Genomic DNA, 19981 nt, shown 5'->3' with positions numbered 1-19981 from the left:
TGAGTGAAGCCAAGAACTTGTGTATGTTCCAGGAGTAGGCATTGATAGAGTGGACAGGGAGTGTCTTTTCACAGGGTAGAAATGCCTAAAACCAGAGGGCATACATTGAAGCTGAGAGGAAGGTGGGTTCAAACGGGTAGTGAAGGGCAAGTTTTTTACTCAAGAGTATGGTGAATGCCTGGAATGCGTTGCCTGGTATGGTGGTAGAGACAAATACATTAGAGGCTTTTAAGAGACATTTCAATAGGCACATGGGTATAAGGAAGATGGAGGGATATGGATAGGTGTAGGTAGGAGGGATTAGAGTTTGGAGGTTTTTGATTTAGTTTTTAGCTGGTTTGACACAATGTTGTGGGCCACAGGGCCTGTTCCTGTGCTGTACAGTTCTATGTTCTATGTTTAACAATTAACCGAGGGTGTTGCTATTGTGGTTTAAAATCAATTTGGAAACCTCTCTCCACTTTGTGGTTCATGTGTACTGGTGTTGCTATACAAGTGCACAGCACAGAAAAACCAAGGCACTGTGCCCCGTGAAATGTGCCTTCACAACCTGCACATCAAAAGGGAACATTTACTAACTGGAAAATATTTCTCTTTTGTTCGTGGAAAAGTTAATGAAGGTCAGTGTTACGAAGGGGTGTATCATAATGAGGGTGCATTGTATAATCAATAATATAAATCTTGCACATTTCAAACTGCAATTACTTTCCAACAGTGATTGGTGGATTGATCACATTGTATTCAGCTTGAACAAGCACAAAGCTATTTTCACGTATCTTTCTGACGTGCACCAACTCACCGCTGTCTCCCACTCCCATGATGCTACCGTTAGGATCTCGGAAGGACACTTCCGTACGTTTCCGACAGTGCTGGGAGAGGAAATGGCGTGTCCCCACAGCAAGCACCATGCCAAGAGCAGCAGAGCAGCCAAGCAGGATTCCCAGTTGAGGAATGCCCAGCCCTGCACCTTCAGCAGGATCATCTCCAATAGCTGGGCCATTATCTTTCTGTTCATGCTGTGTCACCCTGACCGACATGTTTCTGACTATTTTACCCACATTAACTTTGGAACCTGAATTTTTTGAAGACTGCAGGAAATCTGCTGATGCACGGTGTGACATCAGCTGCTTGATAGTCCCCGTTGGCCTTACATCCTCCAGCTCTGGGTATGGTCCTGTGCCCAGAATTGTTGCTGCTCCTGCTCGTTTTTCGTGATCGCTCATATCTGAAGACACCCATTGCGTTTCTCTGTCTGTAGAGAAGTTAGCAGACAAGAAGGTAGAATAACCTTGTCCAGAAGTTGCATCAGAAGGTCTTAAATTAACGACTGTAGAAGTGGTCCATATGGTGACCTTCAAAATAAAACAAAACAAAGCAGTTGAAAATCACAGCAGCCAACCAAATTGCTGCCTTGGTATTATCTCCTGATTAGTAAAAGATAAACTCATGATAATGTCATCACAACTGAAATTCTTTAGATTTGATGTTGTAGAATCCCACGTTAATTATTCACCTTGATCTTCCTTCCTTCCTCATTTGGAAATGAATTCCAAAAACTGGAGGTGAGAGGGAATAGAGCCAACTATATATTCAACATTTTACATTAACTCCTAAAATTATCATTAAATTAAGTGCTCAAAGAAGCTATCATTAATAATTCCTCACAAACATAACATTTTGTGGTGAAAATAGAGAAACAGCATAAGTTCTATTTGACATTAGCCTCAACAAAATTGAAAACATTGGAATATCGTTCTGCACAGATTCCCTATTTGCCAATAAAACGCTGGATTTATGTCTAAATGTTTCTGCATTGGTTTGGTTTTTGGTGATTTATGGCTGCACAATCCTATCCAAGTCAGAATTTATCATTTGTTCCTCCCCACAACTACCACAGATCACAAAAGGTGTGGCAGGCAAGATTAACAGTGAAAAAGACAGAATATTTATTCAGTCCAACAATTCACTTGCTGAGCCAATTCAAGAGACAATTGAATTGAATTGACTTTATTTTGTTACATCCTTCACATATATGAGGAGTAAAAATCGTTATGTTACGTCTCCATCTAAATGTGCCATGTGCAATCATAGTAATTTATAATAAATAGAACAGTCAACATAATATAGAGTACACTCAAATCAGCGTGAGTTCGTCAGTCTGATGGCCTGGTGGAAGAAGCTGTCCCGGAGCCTGTTGGTCCTGGCTTTTATGTTGCGGTACCACTTTGGGATGGTAGCAGCTGAAACGGTTTGTGGTTGGGGTGACTTGGGTCCCCAATGATCCTACGGGCCCTTTTTACACACCTATCCTTGTAAATATCCTGGATCATGGGAAGTTCACATCTACAGATGCGCTGAGCTGTCTACACCACTCTCTGCAGAATACTGCGATTAAGGGTGGTACAGTTCCCATAGCAGGCAGTGATGCAGCCAGTCAGGATGCTCTCAACTGTGTCCCTGTAGAAAGTTCTTAGGATTTGAGGGCCCATACCAAACTTCAACCGTCTGAGGTAAAAGAGGCGCTGTTGTGCCTTTTTCACCACACAGCTGGTGTGTACAGACCATGTGAGGTCCTCAGTGATGTGGATGCCGAGATAATTATGGGAGATTTTAATATGAAAGTGGATTGGGAATGTCAGGAAGGTAATGGATCTCAGGAGAGGGAATTTGTAGAATGCCTACAGGATGGCTTTTTGGAGCAGCTTGTCCAGAAGCCCACCAGGGGACCAGCTGTTTTGGATTGGGTGCTGTGTAACGAACCTGAGGCGATTAGGGAGCTGGAGGTAAAGGAACCCCTTGCAAGTATTGATCATAATATGATTGAGTTCAGTTTCAAATTTGAAAAGGAGAAGCTGGTATCAAGTGTATTGATATTTCACTGGAATGGGGAAATTACAGTGGTATGAGAGAGGAACTGGCCCAAGTCGATTGGAAAAGTAAGCTAAATGGAGGGGCGGCAGAGCGGAATTGGATGAAATTCCTACAAGAAATAAGGAAAATGCAGGAAAAATATATTCCAAGAAAAAAGAAAATCATGAATGGAAAAATGGCACAAATATGGCTAATGAGAGAGGTTAAGGCAAAAATAAAAGCAAAAGAAATGGCGTACAAGGAAGCAAAAATTAGTGGGGAAAATGAGGACTGTAAGAGTTTTTTTAAATACATGAAGAGTAAAAGAGTGACAAGGGTAGATACGGGACCGATTGAAAATGATGCTGGAGAAATTATAATGGATAACAAAGAGATGGCAGAGGAACTGAATGAGTATTTTGCATCAGTCTTCACAGTGGAAGACATGAGCAATATACCTGATAGCCAGAGGTATCAGGGAATAGAATTAGGTACAGTCAAGATTACTAGAGAGAAAGTGCTTGGGAAGCTAAGTGGACTAAGAATAGATAAGTCTCCCGGTCCGGATGAGGTGCACCCAAGGGTTCTGAAGGAGGTGGCTTTGGAGATTGTGGAAGCATTGGAAATGAACTTCCAGGACTCAATAGACTCTGGCATAGTTCCAGAGGACTGGAAGGTCGCAAATGTAGTTCTGCTATTTAAGAAAGGAAGGAGGCAGCAAAAAGAAAATTACAGACTGTTTAGTCTGCCATCGGTAGTTGGAAAGATATTGGAGTCAATCCTCAAGGACGAGGTTATGAAATACCTCGAGGTGCATGACAAGATAGGCCAAAGCCAGCATGGTTTCATGAAGGGAAGATCCTGCCTCACCAACCTATTGGAATTTTTTGAGGTAATCTCAAATAAGATTGACAAGGGAGAGCCTGTGGATGTTGTGTATTTGGATTTTCAAAAGGCCTTCGATAAGGTGTCGCATATGAGGCTGCTTAATAAGATGAGAGCCCATGGAATTATAGGAAAGATAATGAAATAGGTGGAGCATTGGCTGATAGGCAGAAAGCAAAAGGTGGGAGTAAAGGGATCCTATTCTGATTGGTTGCCGGTTACCAGTGGTGTTCCGCAGGGGTCAGTGTTGGGGCCGCTTCTTTTTACAATGTATATCGATGATTTGGATTATGGATTAAATGGTTTGGTGGCTAAGTTTGCGGATGACACCAAGATAGGTGGAGGAGCAGGAAATATTGAAGAAACGGAAAGGTTGCAAAGAGACTTAGTCAGTTTAGGAGAGTGGGCAAAGAAATGGCAGATGAGATACAACACTGACAAATGTACGGTTGTACATTTTGGAAGAAGAAATAATCGGGCAGATTATTATTTAGATGGGGAGAAAACTCAAAAATCGGAAGTGCATAGGGACTTGGGGGTCCTCGTGCAGGATACCCTAAAGGTTAACCACCAAGTTGGATCAGCGGTAGGGAAAACGAATGCTATGTTGGCATTCATTTCAAGAGGAATAGTGTATAAGAGTAAGGAGGTGTTGATGAGGCTCTATGGGGCATTAGTGAGACCTCATTTGGAATACTGTGTGCAGTTTTGGGCCCCCTATCTTAGAAAGGATGTACTGATCTTGGAGCGAGTTCAGAGAAGATTTACGAGGATGATTCCTGGAATGCAGGGGCTAACATATGAGGAGCGTTTGTTGGCTCTTGGACTGTATTCATTAGAGTATAGAAGAATGAGAGGGGATCTCATAGAAACATTTCAAATGTTGAAAGGGTTGGACAGATTAGATGTGGAAAGGTTGTTTCCCTTGGTGGGTGAGGCCAGGACAAGAGGCCGTGGTCTTAGAATTAGAGGGTACCCAGTTAAAACAGAGGAGAAATTTTTTTAGCCAGAGGGTCGTGGATTTGTGGAATTCGTTGCCACATACAGCTGTGGAGGCCTGATCATTGAGGGTGTTTAAGGAGGAGATTGACAGGTATCTAATTAGTCAGGGTATCAAGGGATAGAGGAAAAAAGCCGGAAATTGGAACTAGATGGGTAAATAGTTTAGCTCATGGGGGAGCTGCGGAGCAGACTCGATGGCTGAATGGCCTACTTCTGCTCCTTTGTCTTGTGATCTTGTGAACTTGAAGTTGTTTACCCTCTCAAACCCAAACCCAAATCTATTGGTATCAATAGGGGTTAGCCTGTCTCTATTCCTCCTGTAATCCACAACTAACTCCTTTGTTTTTGCGACATTGAGGGAGACGTTGTTTTCTTGATACCACTGTGTCAGAGAGATGACTTTTTCTCTGTAGGCTAGCTCGTTATTCGTTGAGATAAGGCCAATCAATGTAGTGTCATCAGCAAATTTAATTAGCAGATTGGAGCTGTGGGTGGTGATAGAGTCATGGGTTTACAGGGAGTAAAGGAGGGGACTCAGTATGCAGCCCTGAGGGGCTCCTATATTGAGAGTCAGAGGGTTGGAGGTGAGGGAGCCCTCTCTTACCACCTGTTGGCGATCTGACAGGAAGTCCAAAGCACAAGGCAGGGTCAAGGCCGAGGTCTCTGAGCTTCTTGTCAAGCCTGGATGGAACTATGGTGTTGAATACTGAACTGTAGTCCAAGAACAGTATTCTCACATAAGCATCCTTCTCCAGATGTGTAAGAACAGTATGTAGAGCAGCGGCTATTGCGTCATCTGTCGATTGTCAATTGCAAATGTACTGTATATTTTTAATTATTTTTAAAAAGTTCAATTGTTGAAAATTCCTTCACCAAATCACTTAACATCAGTGACAAAGGTAACAACAGTAATTGAGTAATAAACTAGAAACAAGAACACATGATAGAATGGAGACAATGGTACAAGGAGTAATAAATTTTACATTATTCATGCCCTGAACGTCCACGGCAGGCAGGATGGGGTGGGTGTAGAATCAGTGCAACAGAGGAAACTTTCCTTTTTACTGGCACCTCCCTGGGGCACAGCCTCTGAGTGATGCTGAGATACATCCTTGGACGTACTGGGTCATCGGGTGTTTCGGACACTCTTTTCCAGCCGACCCATCCAGGCTTGATCAGGCCCTGGCTTGTGTCCCAGTAGCATTGGTCCTCGGGTCACACTTCTTGATCCATAGACATCTGGAGCCCCTGTGACGATCCTGATGGCTCTTTTCTCTGCAATCCCCGTTAATGTCAAGGAGAGAGCAGGTTCTGCACAGCAAGCAGCCAGTAAAACCTCGACACTCCACCTCCATAGCTTGCATCGACTTCGTGCCCTTCATCCTTGTCTTTGGCACTACTCTACCAGGTCCAGGAATTCAGCTTTCAAACATCCCCTCAACTGCTTTCAGCTGGAAGCCAGGTGCCTGAAGCAACCCGGCATAAGGGAGCATAATGGGTAAGTTATTGAACTGATGTCTTACTACTGCCAGTTGTATTCCCACTGTGGGCATGCCATTAAGGTCTGTGTCCTACTAAAGAACAAGAAGAGCTCTGAGTGGAACTGGGGGCCAGTTGGCTTTGGCTCGAGCATCGACCCTCTTCAGGGGGCATGGTGGGGGGGAGTGGAGAGAGCAGCTGGCTGCTGTTCTACAGGGTAGTTCTCAATACCCGTGTGTCTCACGCATGCCCAGAGCTGGTAATGCCTGGCCCTGGAACCTGGACTGAAGGTCCTTTCTTGCTTGGAGCTGGACAAGCTCCATAGGGGTGAAGTTGAAGGAAACACAGCAGGAATGGAATGGGACAGTGCACACAGACAGATGGGTTGTGTAAAAGGCTTTTGTGCAGTGTTGAGAATCAGAATCAGATTTACTATCACCGACATACGTCATGAAATCTGTTATTTTGTGGAAGCAGTATAGTGCAATATGTAAGTAATACCAAGTTCCAATAAGAATATGTAAAAAGGTAAATAAATATTACAAAATGGATGAAAATACTGAGGTCGTGTCCCTGGGTTCACGGACCATTCAGAAATCAGATGGTGGAATTCCACGTAAGGAATGCCAGCTGAACTCAAGACGCTGTGGGTATGTGAGCACCATCAGCCTCAGTATTATTGCACACAGATCCCAGCCACCTGGCGGCTGCACACTGTTGTGGATGTACGTGGCCTACTGACCCCTACTGCCCTTCTGACCACTGGGGTTGGCAGCCTGCTGCTTGCCACTTTCTCCCATTCATTCCACCCTTTACTGCTGTCTGCAGCTCCTTCTCATCACTTACATTGAACCTGCTTTCTTGCATCTCATTCACATCACCCTGCACTTCCCCCTTACCACCTCTAAAGACTCCCTCGCCACCCACCATTGCCCACCCCTCACTACGTTCGATATCCTTCACCATCTCAGACACCTGGACCTTTAAAGTATTACAAGGGTAAAGTTAGCTCATTTGCTACGTCACAAAGTTTATCTCCATGCACAAGGCATCGAGTCCTAGAGTTATACATCACGGAAATAGGTTGACTGGTCCATGTCGACCAAGAGGCCCCATCCGAGCAGGAACATCACCTCCACCTCAGCATTTGACCTACAACCTTCTAAACTTTTCCAATCCACGTACTTGTCCAACTTTCTTTTATGTTTTTATTGTTCTTGCCTCAACCACTTCCTCTGGCAGCTAATTCCACCGATATACTATCCTTCATGTAAAAGTTTTGACCCTGAAGTTACTATTAAATCTTTCTCCTCTCACCTTAACCCTGTGCCCTTGATTCCCCATCCCTAGGAAAAAGATAGATTGCATTTACCCTCTGTCTGCAATTATGTAATACTATCACCTCACAGTCTCCTATGCTGTAAGGCAGGAATGGCGAACTGTTTTGGGAGTGTGTGCCCAAATTGGCGACAATCTTTAAAAAAAAAAAATTCTCTCACATGCCATGGTAATTTTCAGCAGAAATTATCATTGATTAATTAATTATTAACAATAATTATGGACTTTAAGGAAAAAAGTGAATCCTGTTGTTTATTTATGTACGCAAACTTGAGGAAATCTGCAGATGCTGGAAATTCAAGTAACACACACATGCTGGTGAACACAGCAGGCCAGGCAGCATCTATAGGAAAAGGTACTGTCGAAGTTTCGGGCCGAGACCCTTCATCAGGACTAACTGAAAGAAGAGATAGTAAGAGATTTGAAAGCGTGAGGGGGAGGGGGAGATCCGAAATGATAGGAGAAGACAGGAGGGGGAGGGATGGAGCCAAGAGCTGGAAAGTTGATTGGCAAAAGGGATACAAGGCTGGAGAAGGGAGAGGATCATGGGACGGGAGGCCTAGGGAGAAAGAAAAGGGGAGGGGAGCATCAGAGGAAGATATAGTGAGAGAGACAGAGGGAGAAAAAAGAGAGAGAAAGAAAGGGGGAATAAATAAATAAAAGATGGGGTAAGAAGGGGAGGAGGAGCATTAATGGAAGTTAGAGAAGTCAATATTCATGCCATCAGGTTGGAGGCTACCCAGATGGAATATAAGGTGTTGTTCCTCCAACCTGAGTGTGGCTTCATCTTGACAGTAGAGAGGCCACAGATAGACATATCAGAATGGGAATGGGACGCAGAATTAAAATGTGTGGCCACTGGGAGATCCTGCTTTCTCTGGCGGACAGAGCATAGGTGTTCAGTGAAACAGTCTCCCAGTCTGCGTCGGGTCTCGCCGGGAGTCGGCTGTCTGGGGCCCTGAATGGTGGTGAAGGAGGAAGTGTAAGGGCAGGTGTAGCACTTGTTCTGCTTACAAAGATAAGTGCCAGGAGGGAGATCAGTGGGAAGGGATGGGGGGAGTGAATGGACAAGGGATTTGCGTAGGGAACGATCCTTCTTACCCCATCCCTTATTTATGTATGTATGTATTTATTTATTTATTTTCCCCTTTCTTTCTTTCTTTCTTTCTTTCTTTCTTTCTTTCTCTCTCTGTCCCTCTCACAATAACTCCTTGCCTGCTCTCCATCTTCCTCTGGTGCTCGCCTCCCCCTTTTTCTCCCCAGACCTCCTGTCCTATGATCCTCTCCCTTCTCCAGCTTTGTATCCCTTTTGCCAATTAACTTTCCAGCTCTTGGCTCCATCCCTCCCCCTCCTGTCTTCTCCTATCATTTTGGATCTCCCCTTCCCCCTCCCACTTTCAAATCTCTTACTATCTCTTCTTTCAGTTAGTCCTGACGAAGGGTCTCAGCCAGAAACATCGACTGTACCTCTTCCTAGAGATGCTGCCTGGTCTGCTGCGTTCACCAGCATTTTGTGTGTGTTCTTTATTTATGTATATTCATTGTTTTAATCGAAGTATAACAGAGACAGATTGAAATAAATGAAACATTTTAGAAAACCTGTTCAAAAATGATTAATATTCTTCTTTTAAAAAGGCCATTGAAAAATCACATAATTTCTAAATAGTAATATCGTTGTAACTGTTTACTATCCAAATACTGATGTGTACACCTTTTCTGAGAGGCTTTCAAAACATATTATCCAGCATCACGTGTTCTTGCAACTGTCTAGCTCAGTGGTTCCAAAATTCTTTTGGGTTACCCCCCCCCCCACCAGCGTGGCTCCCAGACCACATCCCCAGCGACCCCTCTCCCTTTATATCCATTATATAAAACATTTTCATTTACAATGCACAGTGAGAGAAAATAGGAACTGCAAGTTCAAGGCAGTGACAAATAATTGCAAGAATTATTCACATGTTTTTAAAGCTACAAATGGAATTATTTAATTGCAGTAAAAACAATTTTCAACAACAATTTTAGAGTATGCATTAGTAGTCCAACTATTCACTATGTCACTGCTTTTTCACCTTTCAATGAGATGGACGGCTTGGTGCAGTGATATCAGCTCCTCACACCAGGCTGAATGTCAATCAGAAGGAGTCTCAGATCCCCACATTCAATAATTTGCAGTCTGATTCGTTGCTTTGAAGGAAGTTGGGCAACTTCACTGAAACTGCACTCCACTAAGTATGATGTTGGAAAGAACATCCTGACCTTTTTCCACAGTGCAGATAATGAAGATCATCTGCTGACATTCTTTCTTTCTCTTCCAACTCGGTGAGGCTTGGAAATTGGAAAATGTACAACAGCTAATGTTGAACTTAAATAGGTTAACTTGGACAGAAATGTGGAGACATCTAATTTGACTTAGATAAGATTCATATTTCCTTGCAATTGAAGATTGATTTCATTAAACTGGGCAAATAGTTCTGACAAATAAGCAATGTCGTGCCTAATATTCTTGAGTTGATGACTGAATGAAACATCTAAGACTTCAACAAATTTTATCACAGTTTCAAAAAGCACATAAAAGCAGCTCACCCAGTTTCCTTTAGAGAGCCATCCGATCTTTGTGTGCAACAGCAAGCATTCAAACTCTTCATCATTCTCAATAGAAAGATCTCAGAATAGTCACAAATTGAGAGCATGCGATTGGATTTTATTTACCACTGTGATAACAGTATTTAGTGATTTGTGCAATCATTTGCTTAGGTATTTGTGTGTGTGAATGGTAATATGTTAGATACAAAATTGTTCAAGAAAGAAATAAGCACGTGATGACATCCTGTCATTGCTGGTGCCCTGTTTGTTGCACAAGCAAGAATGTTAATGAGCAGAATGTCCTTCTCTTTGAAATATTGCCCAACAACCCAAAATATTTTCTCCCCCTTTGTATCTCTTTCTATTCCACTTGCAAATAAAAACTCTTGAACCAAGCTTTCATCTTTTACGAAGCGAACAAGACCAAGAAGCAAAGATTTGTTGCCTGGCAAAGTTGACACATCCAACTGCAGAGCAAATTTTGTTGTCCAAAGTATAATGCACAATGTGTCTTCCATCTATTTCATCTATTCGTCTTTGAACAGAGTTGTCACTGAATGCAATTGCTTTAATTACTTGTCCTGGTGACTTGTACTCCTCAGGGTTGAGCACATTAAATCAATAGATATGTAATTTATAAAATACAGTAGCTGTTACAATGTGAAAGTTAAATATATACTTACTTGTTCATTATCACTGCAGCTGATGCAAGACTGAGAAGTTAGGTTGAAGTCACTCTCAGTATTTAAAATATGGTTGCTATAAAATGAAATTGTAAGACAATAGTTAATTTTTGTAACATGTGTAAATAAACATGTTGTTCAAAAAGAATCTTCAATTATGTAAAATGGTCCAAAACCATGTATTCTCTCTTTATGAATCCATCCTAGTTCTTTTAAGTTACAAAGTGAAATCACATCATGCAGTTTTCTTTCCTCAGTACTATTTGCTTCCAGTTTCATTTAAGCTTCCACAAAAGGTCCACTGTGAATGCACAGTGTAAATACTCTAAACACCTGTACATTGCTCTGTCCTCTGCTGAATATTCTAAGCTACTGATATCGAAGATTAGTTCCATCAATTCTTCCCATCGAACACAGAATGTTTATGCAGGAAGCTAATATCAGCAAGTTCAGCTCTTTAATACTCCGAGACTTGGAAAATCTTTAACCATCACTCTAAAGCTTTTTCCTCCTCAATCAGTGAGTCAGTTTTACTCTTCCCCTGTGCCTAGGATATTTAGAGAGCTGAAAACTGTCTTGCCTCCTCCAATTAAGAGAACAGCAGAAATAGTTTATATATTAGGACCTGCATTACTTGAATAACTTATTTAATTACAGTTTGTACTATATTTAATTATACTGAACACTGATCTTTTTTTTAAACATATGTATGTGTACCCAGATCACAGGAAAAGGCCGGATGCCTCTTTTCCAAGCAAAGCACTACGTAACTGAAATGAGCCAGGCAAGTATCATAAATTGAACTTCCAACAATAAATTCTGTGTGGCATGCTTCTGAGTTAGAACACTACACAAGAGGATCATAGTGACATTAACCAACAGATATCACCGAATAGGGTTTAGGTAGCAACGTCAGTGTTTAATATCCCGTAGTGTTAGATAACAATAAAAAAACAGGAGTAGAATAACAACATTGTATGTAAAGAAAACAAGATTTGAAGAAGAGTGAATTTCTTAGAGGAAAAAATGCAGTCCATGAGTCTACATACAAATTAATGTACTATCCATTCTACCTGAAGATGTTTTCCTTTGAGAACATCCTCTGCTTCCTAAGGAGATCGAGGCAAGCGAGGCTCTCCTCCCCAATTCAATCTTTATGGAATTTTACAGGAGCACGATTGCGAGCATCCTGATAAGTTGCATCGCCATCTGGTATGGGAGCAGCCAAGCATTGGACCAGAAGTCCCCACAAAGGACTGTGAGAATGGCCGAGAGGATCACAGGGGTGTCCCTGCCATCCATCAGGGACATTTATCAGGAGCGTAGCATACACAGGGCCCTTATTATTATCAAGGATCCCACCCATCCATCCAGCATCCTCTTTGACTTTCTACCATCGGACAGGAGATTCTGATGCATAAAAACAAGAACGGTTAGGATGGGAAACTGCCTCTTTCCTCAGGCCATTAGGCTTCTGAACTCCCTGCCTCATCACATTCAAAATGTCACCAGTTAATTGTTCTGGACCTTAAAATATTTATTTAATGCACTTTAATTTGTTTATTTATGCAAAATTCATCTGTAAATTTTATTCTTACTTTCCTAAATTATGTGTACTACTGTTTTACACCCTGTTCTATAGAAATGTCTCATTTGACTGTATACGTGTACAGAGTTAAGTGACAATAAACTTGACTTGATATATTAATGTAGATTTTTTTAACATTTTGAAGCAAATGCTAAGACAAGTTTGAATTTACCTTTCCGTGGCCTCAAGCTCTAAGGATTTCAACAGGAAACTGTTATCAGTTGACAGGAGTGCAGTAAGTTTCCCTCTGCTTATGGAGTTCAAGGATGGCTGCAAACGTCTATCATTTTCACCCAGAACCAGGCTGGACTCCTTAGGTGCAAGGTTCTGATCCACTTCGGACAAATAGTTTTCCGCATATGTAGACTGCAATTTAAGGGACCATTCCTTGGTGATCATTAGAGTCTGTGAAAAATCCTGCAGCATCTGAGTGACTACTTGAGGATTAGTGAAGTCTGTGAATTTCAGAGGTGGTAAGGTGGATAATGTATTTACCAGATAGAAATACACATTTTATTAAAAATTGTTAATCAAAGTCTCAAATATATTTTAAAAAGTAAAAAATATTTATTCATATTTGTATCGAAACTTTGTGAGCCAAAAAAAATCAAATCTTTTAATTACTTAATGCAGTGTCATGTTGAACATTTGAATACTTAAATCTTGGTGTTTAAAGATATGTCCATCATGCCTTTCCATCACAAGTATGTTTTATTTAGGAGAATATTATGCTACTTTATGCTGAATATATTTGGGAAGGTCTGGGACAAACTGCTCTGCACATGCTCTTCCCATATCATGTACTGGAAGCAGGCTCGGTGTGTGTCAAATCTAAGTACAAAACAGAAGAATTTTCACAAAGTTTTTGAGTTAAGCTGTAAATTATACTTTACATCCAAGTTGTATTATCCCTGCAACTTTCTAAGCTCTACCACCCCCATAACCTTTTCTCTTCATAGATAATAGTGTTGTTGTCATGGGGGATTTCTAGTTCCCTAACATAAACTGAAACCTTCTTAGTGTAAGGGGTGTAGATGGGGCAGAACTTGTTAAGTGTTTCAGAAAGGTTTCATAACTCAATATGTGGACAGTCCAATGAGAGAAGAGTTGTACTGGACCTGGTATTGGTAATGAACCTGGCCAGGTGACTAACATTTCAGCGGGTGAACAGTTAGGGAACAGTGACCACAACTCTTTAACTTTCAGGATAGGTATGGTCCTTGTGGGAAAGTTTTAAATTGGAGTAGGGCAAATTATGAGGGCATTAGTCAGGAACTAAAAAGTGTTAATAGGGAACACCTTTCTCTGACAAGTCCACATCAGACATTTAGAGGATGTTTAGAGATCAATTACACAGTACAGGAAAGGTATGCTCCTCTTAGAAGGAAGAACAGGAATGGAAAGATAAGAGAAACTTGGATGTCCAGAAAGGTGATGAATTTAGTCAAGAAGGAAAAGAAGAAGCATGTAAAGCTTCAGAAGTTAGGATAAAATGGAGCACATGAGGATTATAAAGCCAGAAAAGAACTAAAGAAGGGAATTGGGAAAACCTAATGAATATTAAGGTGGATGACTCCCCAGGGCCTGAAGGGATTTATCCCCAGGTTATTGAAGGAGGAAAAGGACAAGATAGCTGGGTCCTTTGTGTCCTTTCTGTCCATAGGCAAGGTCCCGGAGGGCTGGCGACTGGCTAATGTTGTACCTCTATTTTAGAAGAGAACAAGGGAAAATCCTAGGAACTATGGATCAGTGACTCTCATGTCAGTTGTGAGAAATTGCTGGAGAAAATGCTTAGGGATAGGATATATGAGTATTTGGAAATCCATGGTCCAATTAGGAAGAGCCAACATGGCTTTGTGCGTGGCAGGTCATGCCTTACCAACTTGATTGAGTTTTGTGACAAGGTGGATGAGAGAGATTGATGAAGGTAGGACAGAGGAAGTTGTCTACATGGATTTTACTAAGGAGTTTGACAAAGTCCCTCTTGGGAAACTAATCCAGATTAGGATGCATGGAGTCTGTGGCAATTTGGCTGTTTGGATTCAAAACTGACTTGTGCAGAGAAGACAGAGGATGGTGGTTGAAGGGAGTTGTTTGTGCTGGAGGTCCGTAACTAATGGTGTTCTGCAGGGATCTGCGCTGGGACCTCCGCTGTTTGTGATGTTTATAAATGACCCAGATGAAAACCTAGATGGGTGGGTTAGCAAATTTGCGGATGATACCTAGATTGGTGGAGTTGTGGATAGTGCAGAAGACTGGCAAAGAATATAGCATGATATAGATCAATTGCAGATATGGGCAGAGAAATGGCAGATGGAACATATCCCAGATAAATGTGAGGTGATACAACTCAGTAGAGCAAGACTAGATCCTTAACAGTGTTGCTGAGCAGAGAGATCTTGGGATCCAAGTTCATAGCTCCATGGAAGTGGCTACACAGGTCAATGAGGTGGTGAAGAAGGCTTATGGAATCCTTTCTTTCATTAGTTGAGGCATTGAGTTCAAAAATCAGCAGGTTATGTTGCAAGTTTTTAAAACTCTGGTTAGGCCACCTCTAGAGAATTGTGTACAGTTCTGATCACCCCGCTGTAGGAAGAATGATGGGGCTTTGGAGAGAGTGTAGAAGAGATTTAACAGAATGCTGCCTGGTTTAGAGCGAATGTGTTATCACCAGGGGCTGGATAAACTGGAGTACCAGAGGCAGAGGGGAGATCATACAAATTAGCCAGAAAAAGCCGCTCACCTGAGGACTGGGAGAAATTCAGAGTCCAGCAGAGGAGGACAAAGGGCTTAATAAGGAAAGGGAAAAAAGATTATGAGAGAAAGCGGGCAGGGAACATAAAAACTGACAGTAAAAGCTTTTATAGATATGTGAAAAGAAAAAGATTGGTTAAGACAAATGTAGGTCCCTTACAGTCAGAAACAGGTGAATTGATCATGGGGAGCAAGGACATGGCAGACCAATTGAATAATTACTTTGGTTCTGTCTTCACTAAGGAGGACATAAATAATCTTCCGGAAATAGTAGGGGACCGAGGGTCTAGTGAGATGGAGGAACTGTGGGAAATACATGTTAGTAGGGAAGTGGTGTTAGGTAAATTGAAGGGATTAAAGGAAGATAAATCCCCAGGGCCAGATGGTCTGCATCCCAGAGTGCTTAAGGAAGTAGCCCAAGAAATAGTGGATGCATTAGTGATAATTTTTCAAAACTCTTTAGATTCTGGACTAGTTCCTGAGGCTTGGAGGGTGGCTAATGTAACACCGCTTTTTAAAAAAGGAGGGAGAGAGAAACCGGGGAATTATAGACTGGTAAGCCTAACATCGGTGGTGGGGAAACTGCTGGAGTCAGTCATCAAAGATGTGATAACAGCACATTTGGAAAGCGGTGAAATCATCGGTCAAAGTCAGCATGGATTTGTGAAAGGAAAGTCATGTCTGACGAATCTCATAGAATTTTTTGAGGATGTAACTAGTAGAGTGGATAGGGGAGAACCAGTAGATGTGGTATATTTGGATTTTCAAAAGGCTTTTGACAAGGTCCCACACAGGAGATTAGCGTGCAAACTTAAAGCACACGGTATTGGGGGTAAGGTATTGATGTGGACAGAGAATTGGTTGGCAGACAGGAAGCAAAGAGTGGGAATAAATGGGACCTTTTCAGAATAGCAGGCAGTGACTAGTGGGGTACCGCAAGGCTCAGTGCTGGGACCCCAGTTGTTTACAATATATATTAATGACTTAGACGAGGGAATTAAATGCAGCATCTCCAAGTTTGCAGATGACACGAAGCTGGGCGGCAGTGTTAGCTGTGAGGAGGATGCTAAGAGGATGCAGGGTGACTTGGATAGGTTAGGTGAGTGGGCAAATTCATGGCAGATGCAATTGAATGTGGATAAATGTGAGGTTATCCACTTTGGTGGCAAGAACAGGAAAACAGATTATTATCTGAATGGTGGCCGATTAGGAAAAGGGGAGGTGCAAGGAGACCTGGGTGTCATTGTACACCAGTCATTGAAAGTGGGCATGCAGATACAGCAGGCAGTGAAAAAGGCGAATGGCATGCTGGCATTCATAGCAAGAGGATTCGAGTACAGGAGCAGGGAGGTACTACTGCAGTTGTACAAGGCCTTGGTGAGACCACACCTGGAGTATTGTGTGCAGTTTTGGTCCCCTAATCTGAGGAAAGACATTCTTGCCACAGAGGGAGTACAAAGAAGGTTCACCAGGTTGATTCCTGGGATGGCAGGACTTTCATATGATGAAAGACTGGATCGACTTGGCTTATATTCGCTGGAATTTAGAAGATCGAGGGGGGGATCTTATTGAAACATATAAAATTCTAAAAGGATTAGACAGGCTAGGTGCAGGAAGATTGTTCCCGATGTTGGGCAAGTCCAGAATGAGGGGTCACAGTTTAAGGATAAAGGGGAAGCCTTTTAGGACTGAGATTAGGAAAAACTTCTTCACACAGAGAGTGGTGAATCTGTGGAATTCTCTGCCACAGGAAACAGTTGAGACCAGTTCATTGGCTATATTTAAGAGGGAGTTAGATATGGCCCTTGTGGCTAAAGGGATCAGGGGGTATGGAGAGAAGGCAGGTACAGGGTTCTGAGTTGGATGATCAGCCATGATCGTACTGAATGGTGGTGCAGGCTCGAAGGGCTGAATGGCCTACTCCTAAACCTATTTTCTATGTTTCTATCCGATGGAGGTTTACAAGATTATGAGAGGCATAGATAGAGTGGACAGAAAGCATCTGTTACCTGGGGTTGAAATGTCTAATACCAGAGGGCATGCATTGAATGTGAGGGCGGGATGTGAGGGGTAAGTATTTTACTCAAAGACTGGTGGATGCCTGGAATGTGCTGCCTGGTATGGTGGTGAAGGCAAATACATTAGAGGCTTTTAAGAGACGTTCGGATAGGCACATGGATGTGAGGAAGATGGAGGGATATGGACAAGGGGGGATTAGTGTTTAGGTATTTCTGATTTTCTTTTTAACTGGTTCAGCACAATATGGTGGGTCGAATGACCTGTATTGTTCTATGTTCTGTATAATTGTACAACATGAGCCAACACAGTATCATAAGACCATGAGATATAGGAGCCATTTTGTCCATTGAGTCTTCTCCACCATTTCATCATGCATGATCCAGTTGTCCTCTCATGCCCAGTCTCCAGCCTATTCTCTGTATCCCTTCATGCCCTGAATCAATCAAGACTCTATCAACCTCTGCCTTAAATATACATTAAGACTTGGCCTTCAAATGTCCGCATCAATGCTGCAGGGTTTTTAATCTTAGAAGTAATGGTATTGGAATTTCTAAAAAGAGACCTAGGGCTCCCAACTGTGCAGGAAGAAAAATAAATTGTCTAATGTCCAGTGTCTTCCAGTGACCAGCCGTAAGTATCATTGGCAGAGAATTCAGAACAAAATGTAGAGAAAGGTTGTAATTAATCTCAATAGGCCAATCACCTTAAGGGACCTGGAGAACACACTGACAGTAGATATCGGAATACTTCCAGATTGGAGGCTGCAACCAAACTTGGTAAAATCCATGGTCACCATTCTACCTTACTAACCACCCAGCATCCACAAAAACCAATGTAACCTCTGTGGAAAGAAAATTCACTTTGTAATTTGGAATGACCCTTCGCAGATGACTTATTATGGCCACCCTGAGGAAGACAGTGGCCAAGAGTAAAACATGGATTAGCACATTTTGCTCATTCACAGGGACTAGCTAGGATGGATCTCTACTCTGATGTTGTTGATTGTGTCTTCCATGAACTCTGAGCTGACCATTTACCAGATCCTTAAAAAAATCACCCCTCTTCCATGACCCACCACTCTTGTTTCCAAGTTATTATCAACTTGCAGCCAAGAAAGCTCACCAGCGTCTCTACTCGTACAGGAATCTGAAGAAATTTGGCATGTTCCTCTTTACCCTTACCAATCTTTATTGATGCGCCATCATAGCTGGAGATGCATAACGGCTTAGTGTGGCAACTGCTCTGCACATGACCACAAGAAACTGCAGGGGATAGCCGCAGCCAAGCACATCATAGAAATCTGCCTCCTTTCCATAGGCTCTGACTACACCCAGTAAAGCAGCTAGCATAATCAAAGACCCCACTTACCACGGGCATTCTCACAAAACGCAAAGATACAAAGATACAAAAGCCTGAAAACATGTACCACCAGGCTCATGGGTATCGTCTATGCTGCTGTTATTATACTATTGAACAGTTTCCTAGAATGATAAGACAGACTCTTGACCTCACAATCCACATTTTTATGACCTTGCACTTATTGTTTATCTTCACTGCATTTTCTCTGTAACTGTTGCACTTTATCTGGAGTTCTGCAATTGTTTTACCTTGTCCTACCTCTTTAATACTATGTCAAAGTTTAATCTCTATGAACAGTATGCAAGACAAGCTTTTCACTGTATCTCACTACGGCTGACAATAATAAATTCATTTAATTCCAATTCAATTACTACTCAGCCACCTAAACTTCCCTGAAGCTCCAGCATTGTGCGTGATTGCTACTTCTACAATATCATTCATTTTAGCAGCCACAACAAATAAAACCTGGACTAAAAAGACTAGTCAAAGTAAGAAAGACAGTGATAACCCTACAACTAGGTTTCCTGGATGTGACGGATCTCGAATGGCATGGACGGTTCTAAACAGAATCCAAATGAGACATGGGCAATGTAACACCGAACACTTGGATCATCAACTCTCCTCTGCTTGTGAATTACAGGATGTCCAAAATCAAGCAATGGACCACATCATCACATCCTGCCCTCAGCACAAATTTGATAAAGATACCTTTGAAATGAACTTCCTCTCTGAAAAGGCCTTGCAGTGTCTTATGAACTCTCTTTATAAATGTGGAAGAAAAGGGTAAAGTATTGATTTTGAATTGCTAATCCTGAAAAAGACAACCTTATGTACTTCAATTTCTAGGGAATGATTCCTTGTTATTGATAGGTTTTCAAGTTCCTGGAACTGAAAGCTTTGATAAATGAACGTTACACATGACTGACATTGGACTATGCAGTTACGATAGGAAATAAAGTGTTCTGCAGTGAGATACTGATGTGTACTTTGAGGTTCTATCATTCATGTCTGTGCCTATTACAAAACCAACCGATCATAAAGACAGGCAGAGTGAAATGGTGCTTTAGAAAACTTTCTGACCTGAACTGGATGAGCTGGAATTTAACCGTTCAAAATACAAAAACGAGACGTTAATGTCCTCACAGATTTTCAGCCTTTCACTCGATTTCTCTTGAATCCTCCCCAAACAAATGACTGCATTGCTAAGGGCACAGGTCTATCATGCATCATATCAGACACATCCCACAGATTGTGAGGTTTTGGTAAAAAGAGTTATTATTTATCTATGATAAAGTAAAGGGAATATCTTTCCTAAAAATAACCACAAAAAGGTCTATTTTACCTTTCAGTACTGAATGGCCCTTCAAGAAAGTTGCACTGGAGGCTTCTGTATTTCAAAACCACCCCAATGTGTTTATTAATTCCAGAGGAAGTGTTTGCT

At 41.9% G+C, this 19981-nt stretch overlaps 1 protein-coding gene across 1 annotated transcript in view; it reads right to left on the bottom strand.

Annotated features, from left to right (window-relative positions):
* Nucleotides 1-701: 701 nt before the first annotated feature.
* LOC134345979 (reelin domain-containing protein 1-like) overlaps nucleotides 702-19981 on the bottom strand; it is a 42014-nt gene continuing 22734 nt past the window's right edge. The window contains exons 4-6 of the mRNA XM_063047321.1: nucleotides 12581-12863; nucleotides 10821-10896; nucleotides 702-1352 (exon numbers count right to left, since the gene is read on the bottom strand). Of these exons, the coding sequence (XP_062903391.1) occupies nucleotides 702-1352; nucleotides 10821-10896; nucleotides 12581-12863 (1010 nt within the window). The remainder of the gene's footprint in view (nucleotides 1353-10820; nucleotides 10897-12580; nucleotides 12864-19981) is intronic.

This window comes from Mobula hypostoma, chromosome 4 (genome assembly GCF_963921235.1).
Source record: "Mobula hypostoma chromosome 4, sMobHyp1.1, whole genome shotgun sequence".
In the NCBI taxonomy this organism is placed as follows: Eukaryota; Metazoa; Chordata; class Chondrichthyes; order Myliobatiformes; family Myliobatidae; genus Mobula; species Mobula hypostoma.
Note: the sequence above shows the minus strand (reverse complement) of the source record. Positions and strands in the feature narration are given on the sequence as shown.